At 34.6% G+C, this 24,741-nt stretch overlaps 1 protein-coding gene across 1 annotated transcript; it reads left to right on the plus strand.

Annotated features, from left to right (window-relative positions):
- The first annotated feature begins 1,309 nt into the window (after positions 1 to 1,309).
- Positions 1,310 to 23,577, plus strand: LOC130797728 (uncharacterized). The gene is made up of 22 exons (XM_057660450.1): positions 1,310 to 2,549; positions 6,516 to 6,631; positions 9,348 to 9,556; positions 10,007 to 10,126; positions 10,997 to 11,125; positions 11,204 to 11,329; positions 15,284 to 15,339; positions 15,410 to 15,509; positions 15,592 to 15,709; positions 16,009 to 16,218; positions 16,951 to 17,284; positions 17,969 to 18,062; positions 19,824 to 19,932; positions 20,184 to 20,455; positions 20,638 to 20,765; positions 20,883 to 21,117; positions 21,484 to 21,672; positions 21,791 to 22,083; positions 22,212 to 22,416; positions 22,531 to 22,773; positions 22,886 to 22,971; positions 23,065 to 23,577. Exons 1-22 carry the CDS (start codon positions 1,732 to 1,734, stop codon positions 23,210 to 23,212), a joined length of 4,338 nt encoding a protein of 1,445 aa, XP_057516433.1. The 5' UTR covers positions 1,310 to 1,731; the 3' UTR covers positions 23,213 to 23,577.
- The last annotated feature ends 1,164 nt before the right edge of the window (positions 23,578 to 24,741 follow it).

Raw genomic sequence — 24,741 nt, forward strand, 5'->3', positions numbered from 1 at the left:
TTACGTGGGCTTAGGATCTTTCTACTGATTGATGTGTTCATACATAATCACAATCGACATGCATTTATTTTGGTGTTTAACAGTGTTTTGACACCTTGTAAGAGATACCTAGTGGTGGTTATCTTCCAAGCTGTTTCATCACTAGAGCTTCAGGTGAAATCAAATGATTTGCTAAGACTCCAATAGTGTAAACCTCAGTTTTGGACTTATCAACATTAAAGCCTAAAATATCACCTAATAAACGCAAACTCTAGAAAAACATGAAAGCAGAAGTCATCATCCTTATCAAAGATCATAAAGTCATCAGCAAAATTTAAATGGTTGAAGATCATCAAGTCATCAGTAAAACATAAATGCTTGAATTAAAACTTCTTTATTGAAACCCTCTAATATTATCACCAAACTTCATAATCCAAGAGAAACACTCCATGCATATGACAAAAAGAGATGTGACGTAGGATATCCTAATCTCAACCTCTTATAGCCTTCATTCTACCTACTACTTGCTCATTAATGAGTAAAGAAAGTTGAGCAATAGTCACACATTCCATGTCTATTGAGAATTCTCTATTCCCTTTCAAAAGCTAAATAATTAACTTTCTCTTACTATATAATAGAGAATTCTCTATTCCCTTTCTACCTAAAACACATGGAAGTACACATTTTATATGAGTCTAATCCAAGGCAATCCAATGATTCATCATTTATGCACACTTGTATACTCCTTATTTCTTTACAAAAATTGTAAATTTTATAAAATTCCTATTTCTATTCTCCAAAAGAGTGGAAACAAACTTTGTATATTGGGACATCTTTTTCAAACATGTCACATTTTCAATTCCTTTTCTTAGTAGAATTAATTGTTTCATTTTAGAGTGTGTTTAAAAAATTTATTTTTTAAATTTTTTTTAACTTTTGGCTTTTATACTATCGAAGAGTAAAAAAGTGTTTGATAAAGTCTCTAAATAGCTGAAAAACTTTAGTCAAAACACAAAAACAATTGAATAATTATTCATCGACATTAGATTAACTTTTCTTTAATTAATAACCAATAACCAACAAACAAATTTTATCAAACATATCAATAATAATTAACATGAATTGGTTTGATAACAAATTTATTAATCAATACTTTCAGTTGGTCAAACTAGCTAATCTATCAATAACCATTTATCAAATATACTTTAGAGTTTTAGTGATTTGAAAATGCTAAAATGAGTTCCACCTTCCACCTACATGAATATAAATTATAATTGTCATGTCCTTAAACAAAAATATTCTTTCTAAGAAAAGAGAAATTAATTTACAATAACAATTTTTTTTAAAAATAATCTACAATCAAAAAAAAAAAAAAAGTCTCGATTTTCTCTCTCCAGAATCGCTTCTTCCTTAACGCTGTAACTTCAGAGAGCAGCACTTAACGCAAAATTCCACGCCATTTTTAGGGTTTCATTTCTCTAGATGCTGCCCAATTTAATCACAATTCACTCTCATTTTTGACCTAATCTACTCCTTTATTAATCCTATCATTAGTTAATTTTAATGAAGATTCTCGATTTTTTTTGATTCGATTTCTTTCTATATCTGTAGTAATGGTGATTTTTACTTCTTCCATGAGTTTATTCCCTCTCTTGTTCTTCTTCTTAAACCCCAGGTTTTGGCACTCCATCGTGATTGAATCGAGTTTACGAGCTTAATTTATATTAATAATCCTCTTTTTTACTAATTGTGATGTCGGATTTTCGTTGTTCGATGATTTTGCTGTTTCTACTATTTTTCTTCTTGAACCATAGATTTTTCTGTTTATCTTCTTTGGAAGATGAGGTTGATTATGAGTCGAGTATAATGTTATATCATCATGATTATTCGCCGCCATCGCCGCCACCACCACCGCCCCATCCCCCGACTGTATCGTGTGACGGAGAACTAGAAGGAGTTGGTAATTTGGATACTACATGTCAAATTGTGTCGGATTTGAATCTTACTGATAGTGTGTATATACAAGGGAGGGGCAATTTTTTTATCCTCCCTAATGTAAAGGTGGATTGTTCTGCAATTTCTGGGTGTGAGATTGCAATTAATATTAGTGGTAACTTTAGTTTAGGAGAAAATTCGACGATTATTGCTGGTGCTTTTGATTTAACTGCTGGAAATGCAACATTGAGGGAGGGCTCATTGATAAATACCACTGGATTAGCGGGTGATCCACCATCTGCGACGAGTGGGTCGCCTGTTGGATTGGATGGGTCAGGTGGTGGTCATGGAGGGCGAGGGGCATCTTGTTTGATAGATGAAACAAAGGATCCTGAGGATTTCTGGGGTGGGGATACGTATTCTTGGTCGTCATTGGATAAGCCTTGGAGTTTTGGAAGCAAAGGTGGGAGTACCAGTAAGACGGTGGATTATGGTGGGGGAGGCGGTGGGAAGGTTCGGCTTCATGTTAGCGAGTTTCTTGTGGTAAATGCGCAGGTGATGGCTGATGGTGGCGAGGGGGGTAATAAAGGTGGTGGTGGTTCTGGAGGGAGCATTCACATCATGGCTTACAAGATGTAAATTTTCTAACTTTTCTCTAAGCTTTGTTTCAGTTCAATTTAGTTTTTGTTAGGTGTATTAGTGTTTTTTTCTAAATACAAATAATCTAGTAGTATACAACTTTTTGTTTCTGATTTAACTTATCTGCTTGTGTTTGGTTGGTATTACCTTTAACTTCTATGGATTATTATGGATTGCTTGGTGAAGCTTGGCTACTTCTCTTGTACATGTTCTTTTTGCTACACATATCTCACTCAGCTCAATTCTATTTTTTGTAGCTGTCATCTATTTTGATAGCTAAGGTGTGTTGTTATTTATTGGATTTTTTTTATAGAACATTTTGAGGGTTCGGTGTGCTTTTAGCTTGTGGCATAGTGAGGTTTACATATCATTTTTCTTTTTGATGATTAAAGTGGGTGGGTGTCTTTTGGAGAACTATATGAATGAAGATTAAATTGTCCTAGGGTGTAATTATAAAGCAATGCTATTTCTTTGAGCTAGATTCCTGAGATACGAGTTAGTGGGTTCAATGCATTTTATTTGGCTATTAGTTTTGTAGCTACAGAAGGGAAAATTTTCTCACTTTTAGGCTTTAGCGAATGTGGTTTACATGGTCGTCCTAAAATATGATGTCTTATACATCCTTGTTCCTTGTTAATTATTTGTTCTACAATTTTGGCTATGCAATAGGCTATAACATGTAGTAAATTGTTGCTCAAACTTGTAACATTATTAAACTTCTAATTCTTTGTCCAGAAAACATATTTGTTTTTTGTAAGCATTATGCATAGTTGGCGGAATCAATTGTGAAATGTCCTATTTGAATAATTTTTAGCTCTTAAGGAAATATTTGTTGTTCAAGGCTCTTTACCTCACCTCACCTCACCTCAAATACACGTATTAGACCTTTGAACTCGAACATGGATATAACATTAGTGTCACTTGATTCGGTTTGCTTTGCTCGAACCAGAGTTTGTTTGCTGGTTTAATCGCCGATGGGAGGGAATCGGTTTTCGGCTACCTTAAATGAGAAAAGAGGGCAGCATGGAGAAGAAAACGTTGCAAAATGTTTAGGGTTTTGCTCTTCAAAAAGATATTGTAAAAAAAATGAAAAAGAGAACAATGGGAAGAAGAAATCAAAACATAAAAGGAAAAGAATCTTACATGATGAACAATGGGAAGAAGAAATCGAACCATTGAAGCTCTTTTTTAAGTTTTAGCTACTTGACTTGTATAGTCCTTCACTTTTCTCGGCAGGAAGAAGAGATTGAAGGCAACTTTTGACTCTTTGGAATGTGTAATAACTTTGTGTAATTACTAAGGTCTAGGAGTAATGTATAAGGAAAAGGTACTATTCTATTTATAGAAAGATGGGAAAAAATTGAAGAAAAAGAGTAAAAACTCTTAGTATACCGTGCCTTACTAATATCAAACACAATTCTCATCATTATTGTAGTTGACAGATGTATCGTGTAAAGATTAAAACAATACTATAGATTTTCTTTAGAATTGTAGTTGACAGATGTAATGCTCCTCTCTTATTCATTATTATTGTCTCATCATTATTGTACATATTCGATTGTAAATATCTTAATTTGTATTTAGTTAAAAATTATAAAATAATATGATGTTATAAATAAAATAATATGAAAAAGTCTAACAAATAAAATGCACGAATTATCCACCTAAAAATCAAACCAAACAACCTAAGCGAACAAACAACATATATGTCAACTAGCGAATTGCGAATCTGAATTTGTACAACGAATCTAACCGAATCACGAATCGTGTGACATTGATTTGGACTCTTAAATTTGTTTCAAAATATTAGGATTTTGTAAGATAGCCAAGTCGTACATTTTGACATGTATCCGAGATAGACATGAGTATATACATCGTTGAAAATTAGTCGTAGCTTCTTAAGTTCATTGCTTATTATCTAAGGGAATCTCCCCCCTTATGATAAATTATAGTGAATGAAAGTAGAATACTAGATGGTTAAGGTAGCTAGCAAAATAAGATAGTTGTAGGGAAATAAAAGAGAGGAAAGAAGAAAGCATTGTAAATATGGGGTTGGAAAAGGTAAGATGACTTGAAAATGTTAGGGGTGTTTTGTTAGACTTTTAAAGCTTAGCTCACTTGGAGCGTGGCTATCAGAAGTCTGGAAAACTACCTTTGCATTTTTAAATTTTCCACTTATGAACCAAATTTTTACTTTTTTCCATTTCTCATTATGATACGAAGGCCAATTCATCACATAATCCGTAAGCTATCCATTTTATCTTCGCTTTGGTATTATGTTTGTTATTTGTTAAGAATTATGTTTATCTAGATCAAGAACTTGCTTTCTTTGTGTGGGTTATTTGTATTAGGTTTGCCATTACTAGTATAATATTTTAACTTGAAATATATATGAAATTGCAATATATTGGGAACGTACCTATCTTTGATATGTACTTTCAAACTCCGACTAGTGTTTATAATAAATCACTTAAAAATAAAACGATTATCCAGTTCATCAAATTAGTATTGGGTGTGTCAATAAATGAGCAACAAACAATATTGTCTAAAATTTTTAAGGTAGAAATCAATTATGTAAAGATTAAGGTTGCATTTCTTGATGGTATAGTTTTTCGCCTATAAAAAAATTAGGGCCCTCTTTACCCAATGTAAAGGATATTTGGGAATTTTTTGATCCTTTGCATCTGGAAATTAATTGATGAAAAGTGAGATTTGTGATCCATCCATTAGAAAACTCTAGATAGGATCTTTTTGACTCGATAGACTAGAGGATTGTAGGTTTGAGACTTAGAATATTTTTTCGGAATTTGGCAAATGAATGGTAAGAAAAAAGACTCAATAGATAAGTCATGGCAGTGTACTTATGTGATCTGCTTTCCTTTTGTATCATAAAAAGATATCATTTGGTCTTTCTAAGCATCCTCTTTCATAGTCTTTTGAGTAGCAAGGTTAAGGCTATGAATGTGTGAACCTTCTCACATCCTCCCTTGGCAATGAACGCCGTATGTGTTCCTATGAACAATTTTCCCTTGTTTCAATGCTCCAAGGATGCGTGAAATGCATAAGCACCCTTGAAGAGTTTAATCTTTGAATTCAAGTCACATTTGAGTGTTGGCTTACTTTGATCACCCATCTACCGCGTTTGATTAATATGTCGAGTTTATTGGTACATAATACTCTTTCTTAACATCTCGAGTTTATAGTTACATAATACTCTTTTCTTATTTCTATTTTGGGATTATTATCTAGAATGAAAAATAAAATGAGATCTCTCCTCTTTTCCTTCCAATTTGTGGAGTGAGGATATGTAGTTATTCCATTGAACCACATTTTGAAATCTGTAATTAATATATGTAATTTATGTAAGAGGCCTATATCTAATCACTCATTGGTTGTGAGCATAAATCTAGTGAAACACATAAGTTGGTGAAACCATGAAAACAACACACATAAAGGGGTACATATCTCATTTATGGGGTACATATTTTGTTTTAGGGGATTCACGTTTTTTTGAGTTCTAGAATTTCTAGATATTAATGAAAATTCCACTGAGAACATGTATGGGACTGATTTGCAGATCTTTACACAATTGCCGCAGAAAATATGTGCCGTCAAAGACTGAATATGTACCTCGTTTTCAGTCCTCACCAATGTCAATGGTTCTGATGGAATCCATTTATGTATATTTATGTACATATAAGTTATAGAATTTTTAGATAATTATGGAATTGTCAACGTGAACATGTATCCTGTATTCCCGTATTTTATTTCGAAGTTGCATGTATTTACACAATTTTCATCAGAATATGTATGTACACTCGAACATGTATGTACACTCGAATATGTACCCCATTTAGTTTTTACCACTTTAAGGTTATTTATGTGCTTTCAATCTTTAAGTTAAATATCTTTTATTAATTTGCAAATGTATGATTTTTGGGGCTGCTTTTGCTTGTAAGCAGGTCTGGAGATGGTATTGTAAGTGCATGTGGGGGTAATGGTTTTGGCGGTGGAGGCGGTGGGAGAGTTTCTATTGACGTTTTCAGCTGGCATGATGAGCTAAAAACTTACGCTCATGGTGAGGAGATCTGATGTTTCCTTATTTTCGATTGACTCTTATTTAATTGCAATTCATTACTGTCAAAATGAGTCGTTTTGTGGATTCCATTTCTATGGTTGATTAGAATTTATGAGCTTCTTCAAAATTTTGGTGTGATTAGTATGAGTGAGCTGCTTTCTACTCGAACAAAAGTGGGATATTGTGGAATGAGAAGCTTGTAGTCTTCTTGCTTATTGATGATTGCTGGACCCTTAAAGTAAAATGACAGGGAACTTAGCATCTTGGTAGCGCAAATAGCTCTAGGAGTCGTGTCTTGTATCTGACATGTATCAGATTCTAAAATGAATTGGACATGCATCTCCATCTCTTAGACAGGATAAGGAATCTTGTTATATTGTTTGTTGGAAAATTGAACTTTATTATATTACTAACCTCTTTTACCTTCAAATAAGTTATTTAACTAGAAAGTTGTATCCAAAATATTTTAAAATGATTTTTTGTCTCAGGAAATACAAATTTTGCTTATTATGATAGAGTTTTCATGAAAAGACTTTTCTAATATACAATAAAAATTGTTTACGTCATATTTTATTGATTGCTATTTCCTGTGTCTCTGTTTCACTAATACCTGGTCCATGTCCAACATAGCATGTGAGTGCGATCTAATCATCTCTGTGGTTGCACTTTGCAACTGTTGTTGTTGCTAACCTTTTTAGAAGCATTTATTATGTGCTTCACAATTGTGCAAGTTCAGGAAGCGAGTAGTTGATATGAATTTTTCTATTCATTTAGAAATTTATACCCATTTGTGTTATCTGGAAGGACGAAGTTGGATGATAATTTTGGCAATGTAATCCCAATAAAACCTATGTATCAAATTTAAACAAAAAAAATCAGTGGAAATTTCAAGATATCAGAAGAAATGTGATGTACGCCCCTTCTAGAAAATCAATGAAGGGTTACTGTTGTCCAAATTCCTGAATGTAGGGTGATTTTTTTTCAAAGTTTCTATTTATTTCTCAACAAATCATTATCACGCATTGTGGTTTTGTAGCTTGTTTCAATTGAAGGGAAAGGTCATAAGCATTTTATTCAAGGAGCAAGTGCTCATCGAATTTAGGGTACCATGTTTCAAAGTATCTTTTAGATGCATTTCAGTTCTTGTTAATTATTGGTGATGCTTATTAAAATATTTAAGGTGGAGAAAAAGCAAATAGTTTCCATATCACTAGAGCTTAGTTGCACAATAAGAGGATGTTGATATTGTTTACAAGCCAAATCTTTTTGGAAAATGATAGGAAACAGTATGCTGCTGGTACTCGATGGAAAGGGTTTGGACTTTGGAGCTTTAGTTGTTAGAATCTTGTGGTTCTACGAGGACTTTTTTCAAGGAAAATAGTAGAGAATGGGAGTCTCACTTTAATGTAAAACTGCTCTGATTGGCTCTGTTTTAAAACTGCTCTAGCTTTAGATGTCAGGGTCAGATTTTATGAAAATTAGTTTCCTGGGGAACCTTCTTCATCTTCTTTTACTATTCAAAATTTTAATTTAGGAGGGCATCGTTCTTAACTGGAGACTAAAGCTTCTTTTTCTCCTCACTATATTTTTCAAAGGTGGAAAAGAAACTCAAGGATGTCATATCTCTTTCTCTTCCATACTTTGATACTGTGTCAATTGTATTTGGTTAGTTGAATAAGTATCCATGTTTTAGCTTGACATTTTTTTTAGTTTTTTTTTTAGATTATGACTCAAATATCTGATTTATTTTGATTATTTTATTGGAAAATTGATTATAAAATTCCCCTGATTTCCAGTCTTAAAAAGTTCCCAAATTTCAATTTAATTAAAAATAACAGTGACTACAGTACACCAACGGCAAAACATTAGTCCCACGGAGTTGGCTACATGAACCATACATAAATTACGTTTGATATAGTTGATAACAAAGGATTTAATTTGATCGGCCCTATCTTTAATACTTATTAACAATAAATATCAATTTGAATGATTGTCCACACTTACAATGACAAGTCCAATATAGGTCCTAGTACTAACAACTGAAAGGTGAAATTTTCTTAGAAAGATATAGAAACCTGATGAAAGGTAAAATTTTTAAGAAGTTTAGAAGACTCGATTGTTCTTAGTTTTATGGTAGCTGCTGGAAGAGGTATGATTTTAAGAATTGATTTTTCCTATTTTTATGTTGTTTACTTTTGAAAATTTGATTTAGAGTTTTAATTTGATTAAAGCAGATGAAATAACTCAATATGTGAAAGCTATATTCTGAAAATTGTGTCTTGTGTCAATTTCTCCCTCCCATTCTTATCAAATTTTCCATTTGTTTTTAGCACTATTCACCCACTCTTAGCTTGTATTTGATTCTCTCAATCTATAAGTTTAAACATAGTCAAGTGAAATCGTGTTAGATTCGTCTCAATGTAAATTTTTTTAATATCAATTTTTTATCAAGTATATTTAGAGAGATTTAGGATTGAATTAGTGCATCTACAAATGTGTAAAATCACATGGGACATTTGATTAAAATATGAGGGAGTATGTGATTTTAAAGATCCACTGTTTCTAGTGCTGCATTTTTGGTTGTGTGAATTTATTGATAAGCAAACATGTGAATGGCTTAAAATCTTGTTTTCTGTTCCAATGACATTGATTATATGTTGATGACTTAGTTTGTTTTTTGATATGAAATGTTACCGTCTTACTTTTTTGCTTGCAGGAGGAATTAGTTATGGATGTTCGGACAATGCAGGTGGAGCTGGGACTCTCTATGATGCTGTTCCGCGTAGCCTTTACATAAGTAATCACAATCGCTCTACAATCACAAACACATTGTTGATGGATTTTCCTAATCAACCTCTGTGGACTAATGTATATGTACGAAATCATGCAAAGGCCTCTGTTCCATTGCTTTGGAGTCGGGTGCAAGTAAGTTATAGAAAGTTGCAAAGGCTTGTAATGTCTTCCTTGTTTACTAATACACCTGATTTATTTTTAAAGCAAGAAATAGAATACTGCTTGAGATGAAAGATGAGCAAGGTTAACATCATCTTCTGTTAATATTATGCTTTTACTTAAAATGTTTTGTATTTTTATTGTCTCGTCTAACACTAATATGCCATCATCTTTTACACAGTAAATACTTGTCAAAAAATACTAAATATTATGGAACTTGGCTTCATTTTGTTACTGGGTTATGCTCTTGAAATATTGTGTTTATTGATGGAGCGGCTTATTCTCACCCAACATTATGCTTTTCTAACCGAGGACTCTTACTTTTTACTCCCCCTCTTTGGTGCATGTTGTAGCATGTTACTCTCAACTTTCTGCTTAGGTTTATACTTGTGTAAGCTATAATTTACATGTTATTTCTTATAGGTTCAAGGCCAAATCAAATTGGAAGCTGGTGGAGAATTAAGCTTTGGTCTGGCACATTATGCTACATCAGAGTTTGAGTTGTTGGCTGAGGAATTATTGATGAGTGATTCAGTGATCAAGGTTTCTGTTATTCAGGCCTTCACTTCTGGTTTCGTTTCTGAGGAGTTGATTTGTTCTATGAAATGTCTTGGAATACTTTGTTCATGTAGCAAACTAAAGTTGCCTAGAATTTTAGTGCTCAAACACTATCTGTTTCTCTTGACTTTTATACAGAAAACATCTGTCATTACTTTTTAGGAATTCAGTAAATAGAGCTACCTTGAGTAATTAGTTTTATGGAATGGTAATGTTTTTGAGGGGTTATTTTGGTTCTTAATTGCTCAAGCATGGCTTAGAAAATAATCTAATTTAGTTATTGCATGCCAACAAGGTTTTCTGGCTTACAAATTACTTATAGGCATGGACCTTGGCGGCCTGAGTCAAATTTTGTTTGGGCATGGTGTTTTGGTCATTCAGTATGTATTGCCGAGATCTTTTGTGAATGGATTGATGTACATGGTCTACTCCACTTCATTAGTTCTATTAGTTGGGTCTGCAGCGAGTCAAAGTCGTGGCCTCTAAGTTTGAACCACCAATTGGTTTGTCACTTTGTGTGTGTCTTCTTACCTTATGTGCTGAGCCTCTTTTTCTTATTCAGTTCAAAATTTGTTTCTTTCAAAGCCCCTTGTATTTTTCGCTAGGATTCTTTAGTGATGAATTTAATTCATGCAATTACATAAATTAATTATAGAGATCTTGATTTCCCTACCCTGTTACAAATTTTGAGAAGTCAATGTCTATGCAATTTGACTTCACTCACTGTGTCAAATATTTTTAAGGGAGCATTGATGGAAGCTTTCAATGCTGCCTGTTTATCTCTTTTTACATTCATTAGTTTTCTCTTTCCATCATATATTGATAAATGTTTATCTTTATGCCAACTGTGTACAGGTTTATGGAGCACTTCGTATGTCAGTGAAAATGTTTTTGATGTGGAATTCTCAATTACTAGTGGATGGTGGTGGAGATGCTGCAGTTGCAACCTCCTTGCTGGAGGCCAGTAATCTGCTTGTTTTAAGGGTACTTTTTTGGCATGTTGTTTTGTTGACTTCATCGACATTCGTTCATGTAGTGAATTTGTTGTCTTTCTTATGTCAGGAGTCGTCTTCCATTCACTCCAACTCTAATTTGGGAGTTCATGGACAGGGTCTGTTAAACTTAACTGGCCCTGGTGATCTTATTGAGGCACAACGTTTGGTGCTATCTTTATTCTATAGCATCCATGTAAGTACAACTTCAAATTCTGCTAATTTATTTTATCAGTCATTAAGCGACATGTTTCTCACCCTCTCGAGGAAATAGATGTTTTGTTCATTTTGCCAAATATCATTCTGTTATAGAATAGAAAAGAGAATTCATCCAAAAGACTAGCCTAATAGATGAGAGCCCCCATTTACTCTATAAACCCCACATTAGTTACTTATACAACCGATGTAAGACAAAATCCCATAACCTTGTAATGGCCTCAAATCCATTCTATTATATTAAAACCCCCACAAGCTCCAATGTCCTCGGTGGTCACAGATGGCTTAACTCAGGCCACCACTTCGAGTTGGATCCTCGTTGGTCATGGCTACGTTGGTCATAATTGAATTAACTTTGACTCGACTCTTATACCATTGTTATGGAATAAACTAGAGAACTCATCCAAAAGACTAGCATTGTAGGTAAGATAGCCCATTTAGTCTATAAATCACATATTAGTTGCCTATACAATCGATGTGGGACAAAGTTCCATAACCTTGGCCTTAAATCCATTCCATTACACATTCTTGTTTGTATAGTTGTTTCTTACCTCATGTGACAGATTCCTTGGGAACAATTTAAGATCTTATTTGTCCTATTGGAAGGTCGAGGTTGTGGTTTAAGGTTTCTAGTTGGATTAATCAAATATGAGCACGGTTGTGAATAGATACTTTTTAATTGTATTTTATGTTCTTGTGGGGAGGATCTTAGGTTTCATTCTAAGATCTCGATTGTGTGGTTGACCCTATGCCTATAATATTCGCCTCTTTTCTAGTCATTGCAAGTCACTTTTTCTAGATTTTTTAAGCCTATGGGTCACGAAGGAAACACCAAAAACTTTACTTGTTAATCCTTAGCCATCAGTGTGCATCTTTTGATATACGATTGTATTTAAGTTTTTCATTGATAACTTTCCAATTTATTTTTACTCTCAAGTCATTGTCACCTTTTTCTAAATTTTACTTTGGATTTTGAGCAGTGTTGGATATGTATTGTCATACATGGCATATTCTTATGGTCATATATAATGTAAACGAATAAAAGTTTTTTAGAGTTTTATTTTAGGTTGTTATGTTAGTTAGTCTTTTATTAGCCTTTATTCTTGTTTGTATTTCTCCTCCCATCTCTTATAAAAAGAGGGGAGTATGGATGTTTGAGAGGAGGAAAAATATCTAGAGAGAGAAGTGGGAAACACATAGGAGTATTTGGGAGACTCGAACGCCCCATACTTAGGAGTGTTTGGGAGACTCGAACGTCCCATAGTATCGTTCTTGTATTCATTAATAGGTAGTACCTATCATCTTCATCTACTAATACCTAAGACAAGCTTTGAGGGGTCGAATATATGCCATCTTACCCATGTATTTACTAAGAGCTTGTTTTTGAGTGATCCTTGCTAGCAAACATTATTTGAAACTTCACATATCTAAGAAGTTTGCACGATTCAATGAGTCATTGCTATAATCCATCATAATCTGAAACCAAAGAAATATGTAAAAGCAAGCTCAACTTATCTGATATTCAAACTATAATGAGACTCTCAAGAAAAAGTAACTGAAAATATACCGGTGAGGAGGATTATTGTTCAAAGAATGTTATAAGCCAAGATACGATGTTATGAAAGGTTTGTTCTTGTAATAAAATGTATTGTTGATAAGTTCCATGACTTTGTGATTTATAGGGTGAAAAGTGATCCCAAGCAGTTTGGTTTAATTTCATACAAAGGGATGTTTATTTCTTGATGTTTTGATTAATTTCAAGAAAGGCTTGGTGTTTTAATTGAAAAGATTTGTCTCTTTTCTAGTATTGAGGTTGAGCTGGAAGATTCTTGAAAAAAAGGGTCCCCATGAGATACAAGTTACTCCAATATCTTGAAAGGACATATGTGATAATTCTATCTGGGCAAGTTTGTATTGTTTCTTTGAAGTGAGACAACTAATAATTCCTTTTTTATTTGGTTTCTTTGCAACTATTTTACTCAGACTCAAGTAGTTGTGTTTGATTATGGTGTGTATCCAAGTTTTTGACTCCACTTTTGTGTAAAAAAACTCAAGTTTTTGGTTCACATTCAGTGTGAAAGTGTCATACCTATGTCACTATGTCAACACATTTATCTGAGGTGAAATGAAGGTTGATCACTTAAGGAGAGTTTTAAACTTATAATTGCATTTTTGTTGTTGACCTACTATTATTATGCGATAATATGTCGGTAGCTACTATAATTGCACTATATCAGTTATTTTTAGTGAATAAATAATAAACTTATTAGTTAACTATTTTGTTTATCGATTAAAATTATGAGTAACTATATTTTAAGTGATTTTACTAGTTAAAGTAAATGGGTATCAATGAAATTTTAACGGGGAGATGTTATAAAAACTTCTACAATCTAAGGGATATGTTAGAACATAGAAGAAAATTTTCTATAACCTCTTCACGTCAAAGAATATCGTAACGGTGAATTGTGGGGCGTTACTTCTACGAGGCATTTTGATCGTGAAAATCAATGCAATGTTAAAACATAACGAAAACTCTCACAACATTTTATGTAACGACTGTTACGTAATGTTATGGGCGAGTTTTTATTCCATGGTCTTAATAATGTAGATTTTCCATTTCACTTGCTATTGGCTTCGTCTGGCATGAATTGGGTCTTGGGTGTAACCTGTGTGTACCGCACAATGGTCTTGATTTTTGGATTTTGGAGAGCAACAAAATTATGATGCCCAGATCAAGGATTGAGTTAGCTTTTTCGAGTCTTAAGTATGCTTGAAGCTTTTTTTTTTTGAGCCTTTTGTGGAAAATTATTTCCCTCTTGCTTGTTTTTTGGTTGAGTATAATGCTCGAAGAATTGGAGCAGAGTGAGCTTGAGTAGAGCAGTGTTTCAATGACCTTTAAAATGAACATTTGAGCTTGGGCCTGGGGCTTATCCCCTTAAAAATAGTCCAATGATTTGGGTCACAGTCAGACAATGTGTCTCTGTTAGGCCAAACTCATGTTGCTTTGCAAGATGTTTTGTCAAGAGATTGCTAAGGAAATGTTTCTCATTCTCTTTCCTGGCTTAATTCTTCTAACATATCTTGTGTTTTATTCTCCCTTTGGTGGCTACCTTTACTTTCTAAAGCTACATCTTTTAGATTTTCCCAAATGCCTTTTCTATCCCCCAAAGCATCTTAAAACCACACTTCATTGAAGGAATTTCGATTGTTACATAGATGTTCATTCCGGTTGAGTTTGGGTTGGTGCATTTCCCTTTGTGTCACACAAATGACATTTTGTCCCTACAAATTCAAGTTTGAAGTCGGGTCAATCTAGGTTGGGTCTAGTGATAGCACACCCTATATGTACTTTTAAAGATACTGAAAACGTTGTTGTTTTAATTTCCATACTTCTTTGGCCTCAGATCTTTGTTAAGAATGTACATGCACTTAATTGGAGTTCTCACTTTTCTTTGGAGTTGATCTCACGGGATGATAAGGTTTTGCTTAAGCTTTTATTTGTGACAATGCCCGGTCTATGAATCTTGCAGCTTATAGATGAAAATGGAATTTCTTAGGTGGGCAGAAAACAATGTTTGACCAGAGCCCCCATATTCTATTTTCATGAATAAATAATCTTTAGTATATATCTGTTCTTGATTACTATCCTCTTTAATTGTTAACTCATAACCACTATTCATCAACTAATATTGTCTCGTTTGTGATTCCTAAAAATAATATAATTTTGTGGCATATTGTTCGATTCGTTTCAATGTGTGGTTTCCAAATATCAACTTTTTTTTTATAATTATGTATAAGTAGAGATCTTAAGGATCAGAGTAGTGCGAGGATGTAGGAAGTGTAACAACGAAAACAAACAAATAGTATATTTAAATGTTATTTTTTCATTTGATGAGCAATCAGTAATTTGATATTTGATACTCATGTTTGGCAGATTGGACCGGGTTCAGTTCTGCGAGGTCCACTAAGCACTGCAAATGAGGATGACATGTGAGCTTTGCTTAATCGGTGTCATTTTTTTATAAACTATCACCACAGCATTATAATCTGTGTCTCACAGGGCACCAAATCTTTATTGTGATCGTGATGACTGCCCTCCGGAACTGCTGCATCCTCCTGAAGATTGTAACGTCAATTCTTCGCTGTCTTTCACTCTTCAGGTCGTTTTGTTTAGATGAAGCCTATGGATTAATTGCAAAGGTGATTAATCTGAATCCTAACTCACTCAAGAGCTGTTGACAGGTGTGCAGAGTTGAAGACATTATTGTTGAAGGTGCAATAGAAGGATCAGTTGTCCATTTTCATAGAGCCAGGACTGTCGATGTGCGACCATTTGGTATCATAACTGCTTCTGGATTGGGTATGCATCTTTAAGACATTTTCTATCATATTTTTTGGCTGGACGCTTTTTTGTAATTTGAAATCTATCAGAGAACCCTATACAATTGCCCATGGTTGTATCTTGTCGGGAACTTCCGTCTTATTTCTCTATTGAAGGAGCTTCAACCACTTTCCTGTATTTCAATTGACTCCCCCTTTTCTTGATTTCTTCCCTCTTCTGCTTTTGTAGCCTCCTAACTTGTAAGGTGTGTTTTATAGTAGCCTTGAACTCATTTTAATAATGGATTTTGACTGAGATTGTGATTTTAATTTGTACAGGGTGCAAAGGTGGCATAGGCAGAGGAAATGTTCTCAGTGACGGGCTTGGTGGGGGTGGTGGTCATGGAGGCAACGGTGGAGCTGGATGTCGCGGTGATACTTGTGTTCAGGGTGGGGTATCATATGGAAGTGAATATTTGCCCTGTGAACTTGGTAGTGGAAGTGGAAATGAGAGCTTAGTTGATTCCACTGCTGGCGGTGGTATTGTTGGTAAGTCACACTAGCTTAAATGAAAAACATTAAAATTTAATTCATTAAAGTTGTTTTTTTATATTCCGCTACAATTAAACTTTGGTTGTATGCTACTTGCCCTCATAATATCAAATGAGTTTTCACTTGACCCTTAATTGCCAAGATCATCAGCTACCTTACATAAATATGAAGTGCAATTAATTTAATGAGTCATTTTGTTATAGCCCATTATAATCCAAAATTAAAAGACCATAAACCTTTGGCTCCATTATCATATTTACTATGCTCGAAAGGAACTTTTAATATTTTTTTAAGGAATTTTGTTTTCGTATTCCCTCATTTTCTAGATGCTCCTTTTCCACACAATTTACCCTTTATTAAAATCTCTTATTGCCAGCTCTATAAGCATTTCTATTTTCTCATGATTTTGAAGGATTTTTTAAAATTTTACATAATGTAAAATGTGATTTTTAACTTAAAAACTTCCATTTTATCATAATAATTCAAGTTTTCTTGAACATATATTTAAATTCAAGCTTATATTGATCTTTTAGAATGTAATAAATATTAATTAAAAAATTTTAATGACTAATATGTTAACATAATGGGGTTTCGTGGAGTGGTAAGCTTAAAATCCGTTACGAAGCGTCCTTTATGTAAATGAATGACCTTATTATTATTCCATGGGTTCATGATACTTTACTAAAATGTATTCCTAAATGTTTGTAACATATCTTCCTTGTGTTGTAGTTATGGGTTCAATGGAGCATCCATTGTCAAGCCTGTCTATTGAGGGCTCGCTGAGAACTGATGGAGAGAGTTATGAAGATGGGAGTACCAAAGATTATGCTTCCATCAATAAGCTTAGTGGAGGTCTTGGAGGTGGATCTGGTGGCACCCTTTTATTATTCTTGAGGACATTGACGATCAGCAATAACGCCACCCTTTCTAGTATAGGCGGCAATGGTGGTCCACTTGGTGGTGGTGGAGGTGCTGGAGGCAGGGTGCATTTTCACTGGTCTGAAATTCTTACTGGTGACCTTTATCAGCCAATCGCCAGCGTTAGAGGAAAAATTATCACGGGGTTTGTATTGGCTTCTGAATTCCAATTGCTTTTTTCCACACGTGTAAATTTTTCTTTGCGTGCTTTCTTTTGTTGCTTTGCTTTGTCTTGTGAATGCCATTCATTTGAACCTTGCGTTTGTATATTTATGTGTTGGTGGCTTATCAACCATGCACCTATATCGGTCAATAGTTCATTTCTCTTTTTTAGTGTTGGTACTATACCTAATTTTTTTGTTAAACATGTTTGTTTGTTTTTCTAGCTGTGAGATAGTTACTCTTGGAGGAGTATGTCTTACCCATTTTTTTTGTTTAGAAAGCTATAATTTTTTTCCAAGGAGTAAGTTTCTGAACTCCTATGTCAAAACTCTCATACCCCCCCCCTAAATGTGGTGCCATGTCATTGTAAAAATTATCGATGGCAGTGCATGCAAAATAATATGCCATTACCTAATGCCAAGTGGCTCTTGCCTTATCCTTTTAATAAAAAGAGGTTGTTTTTGATTGGTGTCTAGTGACGAAAATCTATTTGATCGGTATTAGTGACCCTTCTTTGATGTAGTGTATGTTAAACACTTTCATGAGTTCCTTTCTTTGGTTCGTGTTATGTGTGTGTTTTCAAAAGCTTATGTGAGCTGTATCAATTTACTGTCTTTTCTTTGGATCAATATTAATGACACTTGGATGTGCTATTGCTTTTTCATAGTGGAGGATCTGGTGGTGATGAAGGTGGTGCTGGAGAAAATGGTACAGTTACAGGAAAAGCCTGTCCTAAAGGTCTCTTTGGCACCTTTTGCAAGGTGAGTTAGGATATGAAGTAATTTTTGATAACACGGGTTTTTGCTTCAATGTAATTAGTGACTCGATGTTAATCTTGTTGATCCAATATTGATTTTATAATAAGCTTAAATTGACCCCATATTGTTTACATGGGAAAGAGTGTGTATCTCTGCTCCCCAAACTCTGCCTAGGTGAGAGACATTTATTGGCATTGGGGTAATGAAATGTTAGAGGTATTTGATTGTACTCTTGTTGCTAATGTAATGATTATATACATTCTCAAACTATTAACCGGTAGGTGGTAGGTCATCCACCCTGCATTGCTAAAGGAGGTAAAATGTAGATGGTGCCAGAAATCAGTCTTATTACCCCAATACCATTAAAGGGATTGAATCTAATGTGGTTGATGTATACAACCTTACCCTTGTAAAAATAAAATGGTTATTGATTGACCCTTGATTGCTAACATTTCACTTCAATAAGTGCTCATGATGTAATGAGGTATTTCTTAAAGTTTATTAAGATTTGCAATCAAAGAACTTGTTAAAGCAAGTGCCAATAATCTTAATGACGACGTAAACTTTAAACATATGATCGAACATGCTTTGTCTTGTACCTTGTAGAGGGTCGATAAAGATGTGTCGGATATGGGTGGTTTAAGGTTTGGAACGGTTGATGAGAGTTGCTTGATCAAAGCAACAAAGAAAGAAGCAGATTGTGAGTGGCTGGACCAGCCACTCGATCGAGCAGAGCCTAGCTCGACCGGTTGAGCGGTGTTGGCTCGGTCGAGCAGGATGTCCAGAACTAGTCAGTAGCTTTATTGGAAGCTCGCTCGACCGAGCAAGGTAGTGGCTCGATCGAGCAGTAGTCCAGCAGACTACATTGGTTCCTGTTTTTGGTCAGAATTTGTAGTGACTATGCAATAATGTGGTGCATTACTCTATTGTTTATTGTAATGTTTATTGTCATAGTTAATTAGGGGCTAATTGGGATGTTACATGTGAGTTTATGGTGATTTATGAGGGAATACTAAGAGTGATGAATACCTTGCCTATATATAGGATTCATCACTCATAGTAACAGTCACCATAAAAACACACATATTGTTGAGAGGGCTATTGCATTGTTAGAAACTTGAGAGTGTTCTTACTTTGCTTTAGTATTTGTGATCTTGAGAAATTGTTCTCAAGAAAAGGAGAGGTTTATTATACTTGTAATTGTTGAATTCAATATAATAAACTACATTTGAAGGGGAGGTATCCAAGATACCTCATATACACTTGTGTTCATCTTTGCATTATATTTTTCATTTTTTTCTATTGTTAAACCTCTTTGAGGCTTTCATTGTCAGAACTATTAATTTTTGTTCCTGATTTGGTCCATCTAAACCTCCAGGTTTGACACTTTTGAATGGATGTTACTGCTTCTGTTATGCAATTATCGTTCCTTCTCAATAATTATTCTTTTGATCTAGTGAACTACTCTTGTTACAATAAGAAATTGGAATCATATTTACTTATATTTGATTGGGCTTTAAATTGGAATCACAAACTTGTATATTTTTTGGAACTTAAAAGTTTCTTTGGCCCTTCACCATTGTATCTTGCACTTGTTTTTTTGTTTTTTTTTTGTTTTTTTTTTTCCTATTATTACTGAGCCAGCATTCCTTCTAAACTTGAACTCAATATGTTTGATTAGCTTGACAGTATGCTTTAGTGGTGCTTTCTAGACCTGTGAATTTGCTTTCGGTCCATTACATGGATTTTTGTTTTCCATTACAGGAATGCCCTCCTGGGACATACAAAAATGTCACTGGATCTGATGAATCTCTCTGCAAGCATTGCCCACCTCTAGAGCTTCCTCGTCGTGCTGTTTACCTTAGTGTGAGAGGTACTTTGTTAGTGCAATTCTTTAAATGTCAATGTGACTAATGCAGTTCCTTCGCGGAAAGGGTGTATCTAATGGAAAAAATTATGGTATTTTGTGCGCTACTGCGATGTCAAAAGTTTTCTGTATTTTTTGTCTAGATGTGTGTAAATTTCTTTTGAAAAATTGATCTCACCTTTTAGTTACCCAAAGCAAAAATATGGAGGGTTTCAACTGTGAATGTTTAAAACTTGACTGTATTATCAATAATCCAGGTGGCGTCACGGAAGCTGCATGTCCTTACAAATGTATTTCCGACAGATATCATATGCCACACTGCTATACTACCCTTGAGGAGTTGATTTATACATTTGGAGGGCCTTGGTGGTTTGTTCTTATTTTAGTGGGCCTCCTAATCTTGTTAGCTCTTGTGCTCAGTGTGGCACGTATGAGATTTGTCGGGGTTGATGATTTACCGGGTCCCGCTCCAACTCAACATGGCTCTCAGATAGACCACTCCTTTCCGTTTTTGGAGTCACTTAATGAGGTGCACAATTCTCTTCTATTTTTGTTCTTTTTCTTTGTTGGTATGCCTAATTGTTGGACAAGGGGTGAGGATTTGGTGTAGGTCTTTTTACTATGAGATGTGACGGAAAGTGATCTTCATGTGGCTCTCAACTATTTTTCATTTAAGCCCTGAGATTGCTGGCATGCCGTCTTTTATTGTAGGTCTTGGAAACCAATAGAGCTGAGGAATCTCAGAATCATGTTCATAGGATGTATTTTATGGGCCCAAACTCATTTGCTGAACCTTGGCACCTCCCTCACTCTCCACCAGAACAGTTAAAAGAGATTGTGTAAGTACATTATTTCTGATTCTCAAATTGTTTATCAATGAATTTACCTGATGTAACTTGTAGTTTAGTGTCTCTTACACTTTTTATTGCAAATTGTTCTGTTTTTCATCTTTACAGGTATGAGGGTGCTTTTAATAGATTTGTGGATGAGATTAATCTTCTAGCTACATATCAGTGGTGGGAGGGATCAATATATAGTATACTTGGTGTTTCAGCATATCCATTGGCTTGGTCTTGGTTGCAATGGCGCCGCAGGCTTAAACTGCAACGGCTCCGTGAATTTGTTCGATCTGAATATGATCATGCGTGCTTACGATCTTGTCGATCACGTGCTTTGTATGAGGGGATCAAAGTATTTTTCTTTCTCTTTCAAAAAAATGGTTTAGGTTTTATAGAAGTGTATAGTTGTCTATTTTGCTATTCTAGTAGAAAGGCTTAATTTTTATGTATGCTGTTGTTTGTATTGGTATGTATGTGGAAAAAAGTGCCTAACAGTCTTTTAAGTGAAGGATTAATTAAGCTTGGTATAGCATTAGCAAATTGATTTCTCATCTCTAGATGATGTTTTCTTGGTGCTTGTTAGCTTTTGTTTGATTTGATTCAGTTGTTTTTTTAGACTTATTAGGCTATATGACAGTATTCACCTGTTGCAAATTGTTCTGTTTTTAATGCTTTGGCAATTAGTTCAATTTTTCTAATCTCGTATTCTGTCATATAGGTTAATGCTACTCCTGATCTGATGCTGGCATATGTTGATTTTTTCCTTGGCGGTGATGAGAAAAGGAGTGATCTCCCTCCTCGTCTATTTCAAAGGTTTCCTTTGGCTATTCATTTTGGTGGTGATGGAAGTTATATGGCGCCTTTTACCCTTCACAGTGACAATATTCTTACTAGCCTAATGAGTCTGGTATGTAACTCGGGTCAGGAGTTTTGGAGGATATTCAAAAATATGTTTTTCCTTAATGTTGATAGTGTTTGTGTGTTTTGTTTTTCTTTTTCTTTTGTGGGGGATATAATAACTTCAGTCTGTTCCACCAACAACTTGGTATCGTTTGGTTGCCGGTCTCAATGCACATCTACGGTTGGTTCGGCGCGGATGCCTGCGGAAAACATTTCGGTCTGTTCTGAGGTGGCTTGAAAGTCATGCGAACCCTGTGCTGAAAAGTTATGGTCATGGTCTACGTGTTGACTTAGCTTGGTTTCAAGCAACAGCTTGTGGTTATTGTCAGTATGGTCTCTTGGTCTATGCTATTGATGTGGACATTGAGCTGTCTACTGAATGTCAAGATGGAAGAATGCGAGCTGACCAACTTTCCAGGTATTTTTATTTGTTGATTTTCTTACTCTATTTTTCATTTTCTAGTGTATATCCATTTGAATGTAATTTTGCTTCTTTTATCAAGTTATGGAGTTGGTCTGCAAAAATATTTCTAATATTTTTTACAGTGTTAGTAGAGCAAATTCATCAAGCCACCACTGGGAAGATGCCCTCTTAGACCGTGTCAATAACAGGAGTGAATATTTAACGAGGCAGAAGAGGTCATATGGAGCAATTCTAGACATTGATAATATTCGAAGTCTGGAGGAGAAGAGAGATCTTTTCTTCCCCTTGATCCTCGTCCTTCACAACACGAAGCCTGTAGGGCATCAGGTACAGATTTTGTTGATTGTATGGATTGAACTATGTTGAGTCTTAGTAGTTAAATGGGGCCTCCATGGACTTCTATTAACACATTATGGGTCTTTGTTCTTTCCTCTCTTGCAGGACCTTGTTGGTTTGGTCATATCTATATTACTGCTGGGAGATTTCAGTCTAGTACTTCTTACTTTACTTCAGCTGTATTCAGTCTCAATGATGGATGTCTTCCTTGTTTTATTTATTTTACCACTGGCTATACTTCTTCCATTTCCCACTGGAATTAATGCTTTGTTCAGTCATGGTCCTCGACGTTCAGCTGGCCTTGCACGTCTGTATGCTCTGTGGAACATTACCTCTTTGGTCAATGTTGTAAGAGAACCATCTATCTATTCTTAATTTATAACTAGAGTTAAATCGTTTATTTCAAACCTCATTTTACTTATGCTTGAAAGAAAGGTTAATAAATGTCGACTTTGCACAGGTGGTTGCATTTATTTGTGGTTACGTACATTATAAATCACAAACATCACGAAGCAAAATGATACCTTATTTGCAGCCGTGGGGCATGTAAGTTAACCTTTGACTGCAGCTTACTGGTTTATTGAAATAATCTGCACCTAAATTTCTTCCTTTGTTGTTGACCCTGTTTGCACTTTGCAGGGATGAAAGTGAATGGTGGATTTTTCCAGTCGGATTGCTTTTATGTAAATGTCTTCAGTCTCAACTCATAAATTGGCATGTTGCAAATTTGGAGATACAAGATCGCTCGTTGTATAGTTCCGACTTTGACGTATTTTGGCAGTCATAAGTCACATTATCCTTTTATTTAGGTTTTTGTATGTTGTTCTTGAGCGTAGATGAGAGGAACTAGAAAACTGAAAGTGAAAAAGAAAAACAACAGAAGTAAAAGAAATTATTAGGCTTAGGGTAAATGCCATTCTTTTGTGTAGCTGATCCATTGTTAAGTCGTTATCTCATTTTGTACATAATAGTTAATAGGTACATATATGCTTCGGCTTTTTGACTATGTATCATTCTTCCTTGACATAGTGTCGGATAATTGACAAATGTAGCATACTTGACTAAGTAGCTGCAACTGATCGAAACGATTTCGAGTTGGTTACTTTTCAATACTCACTATCAGTACTACCGATGATATTATTCGTTTTGGATTATTTGCAACTGATTGTGATATATTGATGTATCAATATTTTAGTAGAGTTTTAATTTCATCCCGTCAAGGCCCAGTGGTTGTGTCATTTGCCTCATTCCTCCAACGCGAATTATTGTGAGAGACAGTATCTCCGAGAGACGCATTAGATTTATGGGCTAAATAGCCAATTAATACAAATTAAAAAAAAATAAGAGTGTGGACTTCTTATATTAAGATCGTCTCTTTTAGAGACGGTTTTTCACAAGAATAGTTGTTCCTCCAAAGATGTCTTAGATTTATGATGCTTCTTGCGGATAAATACAGGGTCTTGAGCAACTATCATAAATTAGGTCCTCGAAATATAGAGAAATACTACATAGTATCAGGTGTTTTCAACTTTCTTTACTAGGTAGGCAACATTTTTCTCTTTCATGTGTTAATTGATATACTTCCTTCTACTTCCTTCGTTCTTTTTTACTTGTAATATTGTTGACTTCGACACTATTCATCAAGCAAATTAACTTTCATATTATTGGTAATCTATAAGTTAAAACATAGTTATATGAAATCTTGTTTAAATCGTCTCGATCAAATCTTTATTTATTTCTAGTTTTCGTGATGTTTTAATATGCATCATTAGAGATATTAACGATTTAAATCGTACATGGAGAGATGTGAAAAAGTAAATGCTACGAGTAAAAAAAGAACGAGGAAGTATTTAAATGTTCCATTAGATTTTCCAATACTATTCATTAATTACACTTATTATGTGCTTTGTTCTTAATCTATGAGTTAAAACATAGTCAAGTGTGATTTCGTTTGGTTCGTCTTAATGTAAATTCTATTAATATTAACTTTGTTCTTAATCTAGGGGCATCTCCTATTTCTGGAAAAATGCGCGAAAATAAATTGAGGTGGTTTGGACATGTGCAGAGAAAGACTTTCGACACCCCTGTAAGGAGGGTAGAAAGCATTATAGTAGAGGGTAAGAGGAGTCGAAGAAGATCCAAGAAAACTTAGGATGAGCAAATAAAAGTTGACTTGCATGAGTTAAACCTCTCTAAGGGCCTGACTAGGGATAGAGGTAGTTAGAGACGTTATATCCATGTTTTAGACTACTAATGTCCTCTTTAGATTACCTTTTGGTGTTCTTACCCTCTTGCTTCTCTCGTTTCTTTGTTTAA

The sequence above is a fragment of the Amaranthus tricolor genome, chromosome 13 (assembly GCF_026212465.1).
Source record: "Amaranthus tricolor cultivar Red isolate AtriRed21 chromosome 13, ASM2621246v1, whole genome shotgun sequence".
Lineage (NCBI taxonomy): Eukaryota > Viridiplantae > Streptophyta > Magnoliopsida > Caryophyllales > Amaranthaceae > Amaranthus > Amaranthus tricolor.

Excerpts from the sequence above, each read along its gene's own strand:
- LOC130797728 (XM_057660450.1), top strand. The coding sequence starts at position 1,732 with ATGTCGGATTTTCGTTGTTCGATGATTTTGCTGTTTCTACTATTTTTC. Across the intron at positions 15,510-15,591 it reads CGCTGTCTTTCACTCTTCAG|GTGTGCAGAGTTGAAGACAT; the intron begins GTCGTTTTGTTT and ends AGCTGTTGACAG. Across the intron at positions 22,084-22,211 it reads CGAGCTGACCAACTTTCCAG|TGTTAGTAGAGCAAATTCAT; the intron begins GTATTTTTATTT and ends TATTTTTTACAG.